We start from the raw sequence: 16962 nt of genomic DNA, 5'->3' as shown, positions 1-16962 counted from the left end.
GAAAGTAGAGGCTATTATGTAAGAAAAGAAACTAAAAAACTATCAATTCTAATCGGGATAATTACCTTGCCGGTAATTTGTTATTTGTTTGATACATGCAATTGAAAAAAAAATATTGGAACTTTTTGTTTTTTGTTTTTTTTTACTCATCAAATCAATTACATTATTTTATTTTATGAGAAAATCCCATCCTTCTATGTAATATAAACAGGTCCTGAGAGTTATTGTGGCAGGATATTTACATTGAATAGATTATAGTGATGTGTGGTTCCTCATTTCCCAGTAAAGGCCCGGAGCTGAATATACAATAAACATTATTTCAGGATTAATAACATAGTATTCCTTAACAGTGCCCTCTGTGTAGTCACTGCTGCTCTGAGCTGTGGCTGTGCATGACTGACTGATCTGTCATTGGGGAGTCACTGATTTATATTGGAATTCCATTGTCTCTGGGCCAAAGGGAGGAGAAGGGTGGTCACCGAGCCATGTAGTTCACTGTACAGGAGCCCGTGCACTGCATTGAAGCAGTGGCGTCTGCAGTGTGCTATGGAGGATGGAGCAGGCATCAGGGAAATGAAGGGAGATCAACTAAAGAGCATGATATACAGTACTTAGCATAAGTGAATACACCCATGCTAAAGTTGACTAAAAAGAGCAATAAAAAAAAATCATCTTGTGATAAAAATCTTCATCTCAATGCCTTAATTGGAAAAATCCAACCTTTTAAGAACACCAGTTTTCTTTTTTAAATGAATAATGTATCGTGAATAAAAAAAGTTTCTTTCACAGGGGGTATAAGTAAGTGTAGAATAGAATAGAATGCCTTTATTGTCATTATACACAAGTGCAGGGAGTACCTGTGCAACGAGATTGAAGAATAAACATATACAAAATAGTTTTGGTAACACATTGTACAAAAATATAGTTTGGTGTACCAAACGTCCTAAGTATTATTACAAATTGCACAGTAATGAGATTGAAAGTGATTGAGTATTAAATATTGCACTATAATTAAATGAAATGGTTAAGTATTCATAATAAATACATTTTGCACTGTAATAAAATGAAATGGTTAAGTATTAATAATAAATAAATATTGGACTGTAATGAAATTTAATGGTTAAGTATTCAATATTGCACTGTATGAAATACAAATGAAGTACACCCCTATGTTAAATCAGGCAGATTGTGATTATTAAAGGCCAGTTATTTCATGGATCAGGATACTATGCATCATCATTACATAACCTTTAACATACCTAGATATTGGCATGAGGTACTTTCCATAAAATCATCTCTCAATGCAACTTTAGCATGGGTGTATTCACTTATAATAAGCACTGTTTATCATCAAACACAATGTTATTGTACCAGGGCCATAGGCAGGATTTTAAAAATACTGTGACAATGAGTCTCATGAGTCAACAATTTTTTTTCTTCAAATTTTCTTTGTTCATTTAATCTAGAGCTGCGAAGATCAATCCATTTATCGATTGGTTGTCAACTATCAAATTAATCGCCAGCCATTTTTATAATCGATTAATTGGTTTGAGTGTGTTTTTAAGAAAACAAGACATCTGAGGATGTCATTTGGACTTTGGAAAACACATATCAACATTTTATAGACAAACAACTGATTAATTAATTAAGAAAATAATCAACAGATTCATCAACTGGGAAAACAATTGTTAGTCACAGCCTTAATTGCATATATTTGATCTACTTACATCATTATCTAATTCACTGGTTCTCAAACTGTGGTAAATTCTAATAGTTTGTTTTGAAGCTTTCTCTGCACTAGCCTGTCAATCATATTGAAATGACATTTTAGTTTTCATTTGATCATTCCAGGGATTGTACATTTTTCTTAATCCATCAACAATGAGCGACATATCAGTCCACTTACTTTTCTCTCTCCAGTCGACACAGAAGAGGTAGGCTAGGATTTTTCACATTTAGAATTATCACCTGACTGCAGTTTCCTTTGGTTTATGGCCCACAGGCAAACACAGTTAGCACTGTAGCAGGGAAGCCCCGCCCTCAGGAAGTGGAGACCAAATCAGAACTAAAAGAAGAGTTGTTATTATTGGACTCACATTCATCAAATGGCCAAAAACATGATTTCAAATGAATGCTAATGTGGTATCCAGTTAGCCGTAACGACTTTAAAAGTTACAATCTCAAAATTGTGTTAACAGTTTGTTGTCCTGCTTGGTGGCCGAAAAAGAATTAAAAAAAAAAGAGTCAGCCTTGTGCAGTTTGTTGTAAATCCTTGGGTTGTTCAGTGGCCCTGTATTGTACTTCTCTCATACTTCCCTCATAGCCTTGAATCTCAAAATAATTAACCCAGCTCAAAGTGAGCACTGACCTTTAACTCAGCTGCTAAATGAAGAATTCACACTCTTGAGGCCTTCATGGCTTCATTCTCCGATGTGCCGTGCTATCCGCATGCCTGATCTCACTTCTGTGTCTTTTTCCTGATACACATGGCGCGCTCTGTGACAACAGCGACTCTGATATGCCCATCAAGCAGTGTCCTATGTGTGGTATCTACATTGAAAGGAACCAGGGCTGTGCACAGATGTTGTGTAAGAGCTGCAAACACACCTTCTGCTGGTACTGTCTGCAGAATCTAGATGTGAGTATCCCCTGCTACCTAACTCACACATGGGATGCATGGTTTATAACACGAGCCTTCTAGGTTTTATTGCCAAGCCTCTTTTTTGTTTCTGAATGAATGCCCTTGCTGGATAGCAGATTTCTCGTCTTTACGTAATTGTTTTGTAATTGCAGGGTGATATCTTCCTGAGGCATTATGATAAGGGGCCATGCAGAAACAAGCTGGGACACTCCAGAGCCTCGGTTATGTGGAACAGAACGCAGGTGAGGTCACTCAGCAGACAGTATTCATTTCTGGGTTGTGTGGACACTGTCATTGTCTGAATGTATTAGCCTGCAGAGCCAATCATCTGTGAGTGGTCAGTTATTCCGTGCACGCGTTTGATTTTAATAAAACTGTGCCATCACACTACCGTTATAGATTTTGGACTCCATCCCAGCTGCACTGTCAATCAGTCACTGATGGAATACTCTCCATTGAGGACATTATAGGAACCAACACACAGTAAAGTTTTCATTCTGGCTCGTTTCTTGGACACTTTAATGAAAATTTAAACAAAAGCTGAAAACAGTGCATAACTTAACTCTTAACTTTCATTTTGAAGACCCATAAGTCTGCGTTAGCTTGTTGTAAGTGGTTTGTTTTCCCCCAGTGTGCCCAAATAGTCAGACATTAAGCAGAACTGATCCCATCGTTAATCTCAAATTCCTCCCCTGTAAAGACGTTTTAAGACTAGTTTCCTTCCACTTGCCCTGGGCAAGATGCCATTATCACACGATTAGTATCAAGTTTACAGTCAACCTACTAATTGTGTCTTGGTGCGCCTGCGTTGCTAAGTATCTGGAGAGTTGAAGAACAACAACACTTGTTCCTTGCAAAACAAGTCATGACAAAGTTGGTTACACCCTTGCCTAGCTGGTTCTTTAGGTTTTACAATCTGCTCAATCTGTCAATGTAGCTCTTTCTCAGGTATGTGCAGGGGTGACATAAATTTTTTTAAACTTAGATTCGAAATAATGTGATATATGATTATGCTGACTACAGTGTATACACGACATGGCTAAAAGTATGTGGACACCCAAACCCTGGCTTTTAAAATGCTGATATAACAGCACACTCTCAGCCACAACAGCTTTTTAGGGTTGGACACTAATGTAGGACAATAAGTCTGGCTCGCAGACACCAGTCCAGCAAGTCAAGTTCTTCCAGACCTAACTTTGAAAACATGTTGAAGGGAAAGGGCCACACACATATTGCTGCCACAGATTTCCTTTAATTGGAGCAAAGATTGTCTATAACTAACGATTTCAAGGGGCACCAATAGGATTAAATGGTACACACTTCTTGTCTCCGAAATAGGCATGGCCCCATTTGAAAGTGTCCACCACAATCCACATTGTGTGGATGGATTTGTACAATTTATTAATAATATATTTTGCCAACATAAGAAATTTACACATTTAAAAGCCATATTTCGCATTAGGAAAATTAGTTTCTGTGAATGTTAGGTGACGTTAGCTTGTCTGTTTTGCCGGATCTCGCGAGAGTTTGTTCCTTATGCCATTTTGGTGTCAGGGATAAGGTGATTTGTGGTTTCTGAAAAATGAGTCCAATATTTACTTTGGTGATTATGGGCAAAAGTATCGGCCATAATCTGTGTTCACATCCACTCCCATTGGAATCAGTACAATCAGGACCTAGTCCCCTGAGAGGCGTGGCGTGGTGTTCTTACAACGTGGGTGACACAGGTTTTCCGTGGTCATTTGATTGGTATGCAACAAAATGGTGATTTTTGTTAGGTGTCATGACGTGAGTTAATTTGAGTCATTTAGCGGCTGTCTTTCTGCCTCCTAACATTACTACTCCACTAGTCTATCCAAGACATTCCATTTCCGGGATTGCTGCGGTGCCGCCAAATGTGCTTGGTATCCCTTTTATTTCTATGATTAGAGACTTTTTAATAAAAACAGCTGCCTTCGGCTGGAAAAAAGACAGAATTGTAAAGTTGGTGGCCATTAAAATGCTCCATGGAGGTGAAGGGAGCTGTAGTGTTGGGTGATAATTGTTGTGTTGTTGTTCTTCAGGTGGTGGGTATTCTGGTGGGGGTCAGCATCATCGTCCTGGTGACGTCTCCGCTCCTCCTGCTGGCCTCGCCCTGCATCCTGTGCTGTGTCTGCAAGCCCTGCAGCGAGAAGAAGAAGAAGAAGAAGAAGAAAAAGAAGAGGAAGAAGGAGTTCGGCCAGCCAGACTCCTCCGCATCGTAACAGCTCCCCTTCTCATCAGACCCGGCCCAGGATCATGTAGCCCAAGCAAACAATGAGAGTGCAAGTTCTGCATGATGGAAAACAATAACGATGGATTAAAAAGTGGTGCACTTTTTCACGACTCGACAGACTGGAAGCCCTGTTAGTGGTTCAGTAATATCGTCGAGATCAACTGCAGACTTGCATCTCAAAAGTCGCTCTTCAAATTACAAGTATGTACTTTAGATGGTGAAAGTGTAAATATGAGGAGGATGAATGTAACTCGCCCAGTGACGTTGGCAGTGCCTGGATAGGGCTTTTGTTATCTCTCTCTCTCTCTCTCTCACACACACACACACATACATGCGCAGTTCAAAGTGCAACGCCACCTTCATGTGCCAAAATTCATGATGCCAAACCAGAGGTTTTAGGTGCTCAAGTGCCTCACTCTACAGTGCCTGGTGCTTGGATGTATTTTTTTTTGTTGCCTTCATACAATGCATACAATCTTTATCTTATGCAAAAACTGTAGCATTATGAAAATAGACCAACCAACGGGATTACACAGGGTTATAAATCCCTAAACAATGCAACATTCTTTCATAATGGGCGTCATGTGTGCACTGCATATTCTGCACTGATATGAAACATGAGAGGGCTTCAGTGGTGCACAGAGAACTTTTCTTCTGCAAATGTTTGTTGTTTCCACCTGGCATATGTTCCAGACCAAAGGCACGAAAGGATAATGTGGGCTTTTCTAAAGTGTGTTAATGTGTATTTATGGGTTGTGTGTGTATGATATCCTGTTATCATTTCTACAGTTCTGTTGATGTTTGTGCATCAGATATTTTATAAAAGCGCCATTGTAATTGAAATAAACATACTATAATGAACATGCATCAGATGGTAATGTTTGCAGGTGACTTATTACACTCATTGCATTATGAGATAGTGATTTATCATTTTATGGCTCATTACTTTACTTTTGTCTTAGCACAAAGGCGATGAGAGGAGAGTGCACAGAAGTTGATATAGCAGAGGTGAAAATGTATTGTCCTCACTGTGGAAAATGTAGAGGGGCTGCTGTAGAGATAAAGATGGACAAATCTTGGTACGTCCCAGGTAGCTCATATGGTTGAGCCCCGTGTACAGAGGCTCAGTCCTTACCACAGCGGCTGTAGGTTCCATTCCGACCTGCGGCCTTTTGCTGCATGTCATTCCCTCTCTCTTCCCTTTCCTGTCTTAACCTGTCCTGTCAAATAAAGAACAAAAATGCCCCAAAAATAGTCTTGAAAAAAGTTGGAAAAGTCTTAACCCTTAAGGAGCAGACCTCAGGTCTAATTGAAGTCTGCTCCAGACACATGTGGTGCATAACATTTTTTTTTTTTTACTTTAACACTGACTTGTGAATACCTTTTTTAAATACATTTTAAGTATTGAGACAGTAAGACTACAGGCTACACCTTACAAAACAGGTACAGTGGCTTGAATAAGTTTACACACCCATGCTAAAGTTTAAAATCCCCCCCATCATCAGATACCCTTCATCATACCTAGAGATAGGCATGGTTTTATTTCAGTTAACCTAATGACTGGTTTAATTTGCATTGGGAGATGATTTTATGGAAATCTCCCCCTATCTCTAGGCATGATGAAGGGTATATGATGATGTGGGGGTGGGGGTATTTTAGTTCCAAAGGCCAAGGGAACCTTATCAGGATGCATAGTATCCTGGATCCATGAAATAACTGGCTATTAAAAATAAAAATGTGCCTGCCTCTATGGAAATTTAACATAGGGGTGTGTATACTTATGCCCCGTGTATTTTAAGTAAGAACATTTATTTATTTACAACATATTATGCATTCACAAAGACAATTGGTGACCTTAACAGGATGGATTTTTCAAAATTCTTTGAATTAAGGTATTAAGATCAATTTCCAAAAGTTTCGCATGGGTGTGTAAACTTATTCAAGCCACTGTATGTAGAGTATGAGTTACAACTACAGGACGTAGCCCTCAGGCATATTAAAGTGTCAAAATGGAATTTTAAGTTTGTTTAGCAAATTAATTGCAAATATTATTAAATCATTATCTAAAACACGTTTTCATTTACAGTACACAGAAGTAGAGAAACACGTTTATAATTAAACGCAAGGTATGCAAGAGTAATTAATTTCATACTTGCATTACAAAATTCTATTAAAAAAGTTTTGGAAACAGAAAATGTGTGCTTTATTTTGATATGTGTGTGTGTGTGTGTGTTTGTGGGCATGAACGTTATAGAACAGTCCCGCCCCTCCTCCCTTTGGGTTCCAGAAGTAAATTCCCCATTCATTTATCCCATTGACGTCTGGAAAAATCCGTACATAAAGAGTTTTAGACCATGCTTTAAGCTAACCAGCTACCACATGACTCATAAACATACAACATACAATTTCTAATGAAAAAACAAACAGAAAATCCAACAAAAAGTCAAAGTTACAAGACTGTGTACATCTTTTCATTATCGAATATAGGAACTACTCATCCCATAAACCACCGCGCACCGTCTGTACTTGAACGTGGCCCTATTTGAGACTCGACTTTAAAAAGTGATATAGGGACACCTTGTGGTTAAGCAGGGAACTGCACTTTGGACGAAGGACGTCGTAGACAAGCTTGCAAGAACCGTAGAAGTTTTGACCCAAAAATGGCAACACAGGAGGAATTCTTCTCGGGTAAATCGTATTATTTCTGTTTGTAATGTCTTCCGTGTTTCTCTCTCGGTGTATGCTGTGGACGTAAAGTGTCCGTAATGCATATTTCACTGCAGCGACTCGTGAACAATGGGTGCCTTGTAATGCAGAAGACGTACAGTTCACACATTGACCGTTAATATACATACAGTTTGTTAGTCCACGTCATTTAGAGTTAGCCTGGCTGTGGAGCAAATGTCACCGTTCCTCTGTAATGTTACTCCGTCTGTGACACCACAAATCCCCTTCATCGACTCCCAGTGTATGTTCCAAATGTATAACAGTATTCGTCATATACAAGTTCATTTTTCATACTGATTTGGTCAGCAAAGTACTATAGTGTAGGCTATACTCGTGGTGAAGCTGACTGTATCAACCATTTATCCACTATAGGCTATTTTTTTTAATCATTTTTTGAACAGTTAAGTCATTAGCTTAGCTATTTATTTCAAGCTTATGTATTTTAAGCTAACGTAACCTAATATTTCTGTTCTTACGTCCTATAATGTTCCTCAAACTCTTTCACATAACTGCAACACATTATGTGTTTAGGTGTAACCGTTGACTTAATGTTAGCATGTATGTGTATATATTATTTTAATGAAATCATAATTGATATTTTTTCAAATTAGTTGGCTTATTCACTCTACAATCTTTCCATGTACCCCTGGGGTACAAGTTGGCTGCCCCTGCCCTGGTTTGGAATCACTGCAGTAGGCGATGACTTGGTTTTGTGGGCTACTACTTCAAGTGTCCTACAATCTTAAATGTGTGAAAAGTACTTTTTGATGCTCTTTATCCAAATCACTTTCACTGCTATGTATTGCTCTGTCACATAACAAAAGGACATTAATGTTTGTTTCTTTGACTTGAACAACATTTATGTTGCACAGGCATTCCGAAGATCCCATACTTACCGAGTGCTGGGCCTGGAGATGTCATGTGCTTCAAACACTACAATGCAGAAGAGGTAGGGGTTTTATACAGTGGTCCTGAATGGAAACCATCGGAGCAAATCCCACCACGCGACAACAAATCCCACAACACGACAACACATCCCACAACACAACAGCAAATCCCACATTGTAACAGCAAATCCCACATTGTAACAACAAATCCCACTGGGATTTGCTGCAGTGGTTTGAACTTTTGGGCCACCATAGTTTCACACACACACACACACACACACACACACACACACATTAGGATGATGTCCATTATGATACATACTGCATACCTGTGTTTGTCTGTGCAGGTGCTGATGGGTAGGAAGATGGCTGACTGGCTGAGGTTTTCAGTCTGCTATTGGCACTCCTTCTGTGGCACTGGTACTGTAACTACCCATCACTGATATTAGTCATCATCAGTCATCAAACAGTCTGTGTTTCGGAGGCTTGGTGGTGTCTAATGAGGTCCAAGCATTCCTTAACGAATAGACTCTTGTAAACACACATGAACACTGTCGTTCTATTGTGGTTTGTGCTATTATAGTTTTTACATCTTTTTAGATTTGTATACAAAAATCTTTTTAAATTTAAGTCTTTCTTCGAATTATCTTTTTTAGGTGCTGATCCTTTTGGGTCTCCCACCCTCCACCGGCCCTGGAATGAAGGAACTCCAATGGAATCAGCCAAGAAGCGACTTCGGGCTGCTTTTGAGTTTTTCACTAAGCTTGGTGTGAGGGGAATCATCGAAATTCACAGTTACACGCTTAGCTGATTATTCCTTCCCTGTGTTTCCTTTGTGACTTGTGCTTCTTTTCACAGGTGAAATACTACACATTTCACGACAGGTAAATGACCATTTGAATCTTTTTTGATTGTCAATCATACTTGTACTTTACTTGTATAAAGTACTAAGTTAGCTAGTTTGGTAATTCTGCTGTGCTTTAATGTTACACTTTTTTTGGGATCAAATATTTTTTATTATACAAATTTAACCAACAATACACAGTGACATAAGAATGCGTCCCAGGACCAAAAAACACAGAGAGGAAAGACGATGAGGGGAGAGACCTAATAAAAACACAACCGTAGGAATGGAGTCTGCAGCTTACCAACAAGATATACAAAAACCAATATACAGAAACAAAAAAACAAAAGACATGACCGAGAAACGGACATAAGACATAAGGACCAAACGCATGCACAGATAGAAGTAAGGATTGAAGGATGGTATTTATCGCCATTTCTAGCCACAGGGGGGCCGTGGGCAGGCTCGGGGAACACATATTAATGTAAAAAAAAAACTCATAAAGTGAAATTTCATGCCATGGGACCTTTTAATCAAGGCAGATATTTTGGATGCAATATTGTTCCATAATTGGCCAACAGGAGTGCAATCCCGGATCATGTCAAGATATGTACCTTGGGCTTTTAGTGGGCAGAAAGTGCATAAACTACTGTTAATGACCTTTTATGCAGTGGCCATTCTACATTGAATTACACCCTGGACGAGACCCCCCTTGAGTTCCAAAAACTGCTACTGCCTTCATGTGATGCATTATCACAGGGGTGAGATATTTCTAATGAATGAAATCGTAGTGAATCTGCTGATGGTCTGGACTGCGAGACACTTCTGAAATGTTAGACCATACATCATCCATCCATCCATTTACACCCGCTTATCCGGTATTGGGTTGTGGGGGACCCCAAACTTCCCTTTCCCAAGCCACATCAACCAGCTCTGACTGGGGGATCCCAAGGCGTTCCCAGGCCAGGTTGGAGATAAAATCCCTCCACCTAGTCCTGGGTCTTCCCCGAGGTCTCCTCCCAGCTGGACATGCTTGGAACACCTCCCTAGGGAGGCGCCCATGAGGCATCCTTACCAGATGCCCGAACCCCCTCAACTGGCTCCTTTCAACTCGAAGGACCAGCGGCTCTACTCCGAGCTCCTCTCGGATGACTGAGCTTCTCACCCTGTCTCTAAGGGAGACGCCAGCCCTCCTCCTGAGGAAACCCATTTTGGCCGCTTGTACCCTGGATCTGGTTCTTTCAATCATGACCCAACGTTCATGACCATAGGTGAGGGTAGGAACGAAACGTGACCAGTAGATCGAGAGCTTTGCCTTCGGGTTCAGCTCTCTTTTTGTCACAACGGTCCGATAAACTGAATGTAACAGCACACCTGCTGCTCCGGTTCTCTGATCAATCTCACGCTCCATTGTCCCCTCACTCGCAAACAAGACCCCAAGGAGGCCAAGGCTGCGCTCTGCAATGGCAACGGGACATATAAAAATGGCTCTGACATTCCTATGTTCCTGTGTTTTGGCTTTGAATGGTGTTGTTTGTTGTCTTGTTTATTTTTATGGTCTCAACATCTTTCTTTGTTCTATTAATCTGGGCTTGCATAATCAAACTACCTGTACGTTACATGTACCGGTAGGTGAATAATGGTTCAAATAGATTATTTGATTTATATCTCAGAGCTGCAAAGATAGTGATTACTTAGTATTAAATAAGCGCCAATTGGTTTGATAATTGATAATCGGTTTGAGTCATTTTATAATAGAAAAAAGTCAAAATTCAATGATTCCAGCTTACTTACATGTAATTATTTTGTAGTTTCTCCTCTGACAGTTAATTGGAAAAACAAGACATTTGAGGACGTCATCTTAGGCTTTGGAAAACACTGATCTACATTTTTCACCACCCTCTGACATATTTATATACCAACTAATCCATTAATCAAGAAAATAATCGACAGATTAATCACACTGAAAATGATTGTTAGTTTAATGTATCTAGTACCAGCAAGATGTGCTTACTGGTTCCTTTAAACTTATGCCATACAGTCCAAGCTTTACACCCTCCTTTGTCAACCTCTCTTGTAAAGAATTGCAGCAATACGTTAATTTAAGAGTATTTAAGTAATGACATCTGAGAACTAGAAGAACAAGAACAAGTATTTGATGTTTATTGTGTATTGCGGTTTTCTGAACAATGTCCGTCCTCTGTTTTCTACAGGGATATGGCTCCAGAGGGCTCCACTCTGGAGGAGTCCAACAGGAATCTGGATGAAATAACAGACCTGGCTCTCCAGCTGCAGAACCAGACTGGAATCAAGGTGCTGTGGGTCACCTGCAATCTCTTTGCCCACCCAAGGTCAGTGTTTAATTCAGAAAAGATGACAAATGTCAAATGCTAGGGATTAGCTCATTTAGCTCATTTGATGCATGTGACAGGTACATGAATGGTGCAGCCACCAACCCTGACTGTCATGTTCTGGCCTACGCTGGCGCTCAGGTTAAGAAGGGGCTTGATACTGCCAAGAAGCTGGGTGCAGAAAATTTTGGTATGAGTGACTTGATGGTGCCTAAAGTGTCAGTAAACTTCTCCAATGCAGCAACGTTGCTACATCATTTTATATTTGTCTTGACAGTGTTTTGGGGAGGGAGGGAAGGTTTCCTTTCCTTCCACAATACTGATGTTGCTGCTGAACTGAAGCACATGGCCAACTTCTTCAAAATGGCTGTCAGTAAGTGTGCACGGAAATACGTAGAAATACTGTTATACGTAGATATCACCTCCGGCTTTTGAGATCCTGTCTTTGCCGCCACCATTTTTGGACTGATTTGACCCGATCTGACTATAAAGACACACTTGGTATCCTGTGTCATAAATGCATGTCTGGCATTTGCAGCAAAAGCAAACCGCTTGAAAGTCAGTTGATAATTCAGCAATTCTATTTCTATATAGGTCTGGGTACCGAATTCAATACTTTCTAAGCAGAGTATCGAAAAATGCCTTGTCTTTTAATACCCAATTTTAATACCTAAAGGAGTAAATCTCACAGGAAGAACTCTACGTTACACAAAGATGGCTCACATATTTGTAGCTAAAAAATAAGTAAAAAGATTTCTGCCGAAATGTTGTAATTTCTTTTATAAAATTGGTATCGTTTAGGAACACGTATCACATCATTGTATTGGTATTGGTATTGGTACTTGTATTGAAATTTGTTGAATGATATTATGCGGAATCTATGACATGAATATGGGTTTAATTCCATATCAGTTGGGGTCAGGATGTGGCAGACTTTCAATTTCATGTCTGTGTTTGTCACCAGAGTACAAGGAGAAGATTGGGTTGAAGTGCCAGTTTCTTATTGAACCTAAGCCCAAGGAGCCCTGCAAGCACCAGTATGACTATGGTAAGGTAAACCAATAAAGCTTTGTAATCTCACAGTCTTAATGATGCATTTTATATGTCACATGTGTTTCTTCTACAGATGCAATGAGTGTCATAGGATTCCTTAAGCATTATGGTCTGGAGAATCACTTTAAGTTGAACATCGAGCCCAACCACACCACCTTGGCAGGACACTCATACGAACATGATGTTGTCATGGCTTCTGCGTGAGGCATTTTGCTTACTGCATCACAATTTTAAAGGGGAACTATGTCGTTTTTTCGAGTCATTGGAATGGTTATTTGAGTTTTTTGAGATGAATGGTGGTTGTCTCGCCCCCCCCCCCCTAGCAACTGCTAGCGGAAATCCACCCTTGCAACATTCTGCCGGCGAGCGGCCAGCCTTAGCGTCGCTAAAGATCGCATGATCGCACATTGTGATCTAGAGATGTAACAAATTGCTTTACGGCACTGCACACATACGCCCATTCAGGAACTGGCTAACTAGGTAGCAATGGAGTTTTTTTATCGTTAAGGCTGAGCGAGTAAAAAGCAAGAAAACAACGAAGAAATGGCCAAAACTGCATAGTGCCCCTTTAACATGTCCACACAGCATCTTGAACACTGTGAGTAGAACTTTCTGTGTCATCTTTGCCTGTTGGTGGACAGCTTTGGCATGCTGGGTTCAGTTGACTCAAACACTGGCTCTCCAGACCTGGGCTGGGACACAGACCAGTTCCCCATGGACATCAGGAACACCACCTTGGTCATGAAGGTGACCTCATTTCTTTATCTTAAAGTTAACAGGATTTTATTGCCAAATATGTTTGGTTTTGATGTTGTAAGGTGACATTGCTAAAACGCTGTTGGGAAAGGATACAAATTAGCTTTAGCTGGCAATACTACTAATATTAATATACTTAGCAAAGGTTGATAAGACAAAGCAGTGTTGTTATTTTGGCCACATGGGGGCAGCGGAACAAGCTATGCAAGTAACATTATTATCACTGTATAAAGTTGATATGGTAAACGTGTTAGGCAAGACATTGCTGCTTTATTTGCATAGCACATTATAAGCAGCAAGGTAATAGCCTGGTCCTACAAGACTCTGGTCCATAAGCCTGGTCCTACCAGACTCTAGTCCATTAGCCTGGTCCTATCAGACTGTGGTACATTAACCTGGTCCTACCAGACTCTGGTCCATTAGCCTGGTCCTACCAGACTTTTAGCCCGGTCCTACCAGACTCTGGTCCATTAGCCTGGTCCATTAGCCTGGTCCTACCAGACTCTGGTCCATTTCATGTGTACAGAGAGTCTGGCCACTCTCCATTGACAAGTGTTAACTTCCTTGAAGGCGGGTACAGTCACTTTGTATCTGCCATAACCAATTGCAAACGTTTGGTTGTGACGTCGGCTTAGCATCGCTAGCGTTAGCCTTATCCACCTCATTCACCACTAATGGAGAGAGCTGGATAATCAAACTTTTCTCGAACCCCGTGGGGAGGAGGGCCACAACACTATGGCCACCAACAAAACTCAGCAAAGATTGTTCTTAATAGGGCTTTAACTTCTGGATATTTGGCAGCATTGCCTCAACGGACCGAATTGCTTCGCTCGCATCTTTCTCCACCGCCATTAGTACGGAACTCACGAAGAACCTCAACGGCATCGTTCTCCGCCACTCCCTATGTTGGACCGCCGACTTTTTGAAAACCCTCTAACGAATTTACCACAATTACTAAAGAAAAATTGAGCAGAAGTGCGTGGGAAGTGCGTGGGAGGGCTGAGCCAGGATAGCAAGGTAAAGCGTTTTAAATAAAAAATGAAAGACCATTTAAAACAAACAAACAAACAAAAAAAACTGAGTTGGCTGCAGTTTTCTGGGAGTTTGTTCCAGATATGTGGTACATAAAATTGGAACGCTGCTTCTTCCTGCTAAGTTCTGACTCTGGGGAGAGAAAGCTGATGACCTGAGAGACTTTAAACCATTCAGTGCTTTATAAACCAAATCTCCTTAATCCCCTTAAAATAATCTGTCTGGCTATTATTAACTAGTCTGGACCCAGCTCCTTATGTACTTGATTAGTGCAGCTTTAATGTTTATTTCACCCTGCCCTGTGATGAGTATAGATCAGAACAGTGATACTAGGGCCCTACCTAATGATTCTTTAGTGTCTAATTAATCTCCTCCAGACCATCGTTGAACAAGGGGGTCTGCAGCCAGGAGGCCTGAACTTTGATGCAAAGGTGCGCCGGGAGTCCACAGACCTGGAGGACCTTTTCATCGGTCACATCGGAGCCATGGACTCCTTCGCACGAGGACTCAGAAATGCTGTCTGCATCATTGAGGACGAGCTCATCGCTGGTATGGTGAAGGTATGTGTGCAGCTCACAGAAAATCCTTGTTTAAATTTCCAGGTACAGTATTATTAGGAGACATAAAGTCAAGTCAAGTGGGTTTTGTTGTCATTTCAACCATATACACTATATATAGTGAGACGTAACAACATTTCACCATAGATCAAGTGGTGTTACATGCTGAGCACGCTGAACACGCTGTTACATGTAAAATATTTAGTGCCCACACATTGCTTCTACATAAAATGCAATTACTGCTCAAAGTAGAGCATTTAAGACAGACAGGGGTGGCTGTGACACCTGGTCTCTGACTAATTATGTATGATTGAAACAGGAGCGATACTCAAGCTACAGCCATGGCATTGGAAAGAAAGTGGAGGAGGGTTCCGCCTCCTTGGAGGAAATGGAGGTAAGACTGTTGGAGACTTGTTTACTTTCATACAACCATCTCTGTTGTCTTATTTAATATCATATAGCCTTTGTGTGTAGTATAGATTCAAGACCATAGTATCTGTGATATTCAATCAATCCGTGATTTTTTTTTGGATTTGTCACATAAAATCACACAAGTTACAATTCCAGGGAAACGAAATTGCATCAGGTCCTTCAACTATATTAGTATTGAGTCTAAATGTAATTTAGAAGGATGAGAAGGGATTGCTACTTAAATGTGGAAAACATACTAGTCTAAGATCAGGGGCAGAGCCAGACTCTTGTAGTCATGCGGGGCTTGCTCCATTTACCAGCCATGTGCACTATTTTTCATGATATTTGATAATAGAATGAATCTGTGCAATGTTTGGTAAAAACGTGATAATTGCCAAGAAAAGCAATCATCCTGGAGAGCCTCCATTGTATTTTGTATCTAATCTTTAAAAAAAAGATTTTTGCGTAGACTAAACCAAATTAGTCATCCCCTCACTCGGCCCCTACCTAAACAACGGACTTAATACATCATTTGCCACATGTATATTGTTTCATATTTCAAGCTGCTTAAAAACAGCCTGGATGCCACCCACATTTAGCCCCGCCCACAACATTTGAGGTGGGGTAAGTTTGGTCTGGACCGTTTAGGAGCAACTATGCTCCAACCAGAGCTGTCTGGACCAATCAAATTGTCAGGGTGGGCTTTATACAGTGATAGATGAAGGTTAATGATCAACAGTAACGTAAAAAAACACGTTTCAGTTGGGTTGAATTTGTTTACAACAAAGATGGCTGCCGCTGTAAAACTGAGATGTGTAGATTTTTTGCCATTGGTCTGTAATTTTGAAAGAGGAACAGAGAACTGCGATCAAAGTAGTTGTCAGTCGGAAACATGTTTTTGCCGTCCTTCCTACGGGATTTGGCAAAAGTTCAACATACGTCACATACTCCGTAGCTCTGATTGGATGCAGGTCTACCCAGTTGAGTACAGAGGCATTTTCTTTCCTGGTCAGTGGAGCAGCATGAGACTCATATTCTGACTAGAATCTCGTCAGGCCAGCTTAAAACTATATATAATATATAATATATATATATAACCAGCAGTATTTGTGAACACTGCTGTTTGGCCAGTCACTGGGTTATTTGCACCTCAGACTTTCCTCAGTGTGTTTGCTCAACAGGTTATCATGTGTGTGTATTGCCAGTGTAATAAACTGAGTTAAAATCTACAGTAGGAGAGTGTTAATGTTCTTAAACATAAAAGGCTTTGTGTGTTTTGTTTCATCAGGCCTTCATCAAGCAGAACGGGGAGCCGAAAGTAACTTCGGGGAAGCAAGAAAAACATGAATGCATTTTTAATCACTACATATAATAAAAGCATCACTCTCCTGTGTCTGCTAGGACTGACCTTTGACACAGATAGAAGCTGTTCTACGTGGTGAAACACGT

General features: G+C 40.4%; 2 protein-coding genes across 3 annotated transcripts in view; both read left to right on the top strand.

Moving 5' to 3' along the window:
- Positions 1–14454, top strand: part of rnf144b (ring finger protein 144B) — a 25869-nt gene extending 11415 nt beyond the window's left edge. Inside the window, exons 6-10 of one of the 2 annotated variants that reach the window (XM_034874069.1) lie at positions 2509–2638; positions 2794–2883; positions 4705–4919; positions 11585–11591; positions 14444–14454. In XM_034874069.1, coding sequence (XP_034729960.1) covers positions 2509–2638; positions 2794–2883; positions 4705–4884 — 400 coding nt within the window. In that variant the 3' untranslated portion in view covers positions 4885–4919; positions 11585–11591; positions 14444–14454. Of the gene's footprint in view, positions 1–2508; positions 2639–2793; positions 2884–4704; positions 5763–11584; positions 11592–14443 lie in introns of those variants that run through there. The other variant, XM_034874068.1, reaches the window with a different exon arrangement.
- LOC117946153 (xylose isomerase-like) lies at positions 7178–16962 on the top strand. The gene is made up of 14 exons (XM_034874058.1): positions 7178–7583; positions 8495–8571; positions 8857–8929; positions 9166–9278; positions 9368–9393; positions 11567–11704; positions 11785–11894; positions 11982–12077; positions 12669–12752; positions 12831–12957; positions 13399–13504; positions 14923–15105; positions 15422–15496; positions 16802–16962. The coding sequence occupies exons 1-14, from the start codon at positions 7556–7558 to the stop codon at positions 16883–16885; spliced, it is 1320 nt and encodes a 439-aa protein (XP_034729949.1). The 5' UTR covers positions 7178–7555; the 3' UTR covers positions 16886–16962.

This window comes from Etheostoma cragini, chromosome 6, assembly GCF_013103735.1.
Source record: "Etheostoma cragini isolate CJK2018 chromosome 6, CSU_Ecrag_1.0, whole genome shotgun sequence".
NCBI lineage: Eukaryota > Metazoa > Chordata > Actinopteri > Perciformes > Percidae > Etheostoma > Etheostoma cragini.
This window is presented reverse-complemented; position numbering and strand designations above follow the sequence as displayed.

What these genes read in the sequence shown, in the direction of transcription:
- LOC117946153 (XM_034874058.1), top strand. Translation starts at nt 7,556, where the DNA reads ATGGCAACACAGGAGGAATTCTTCTCGG. An exon ending in AGTTTTTCACTAAGCTTGGT is followed by an intron (nt 9,279 to 9,367) that starts GTGAGGGGAATC and finishes TTCTTTTCACAG; the next exon opens with GTGAAATACTACACATTTCA. An exon ending in CTTCTTCAAAATGGCTGTCA is followed by an intron (nt 12,078 to 12,668) that starts GTAAGTGTGCAC and finishes GTTTGTCACCAG; the next exon opens with AGTACAAGGAGAAGATTGGG.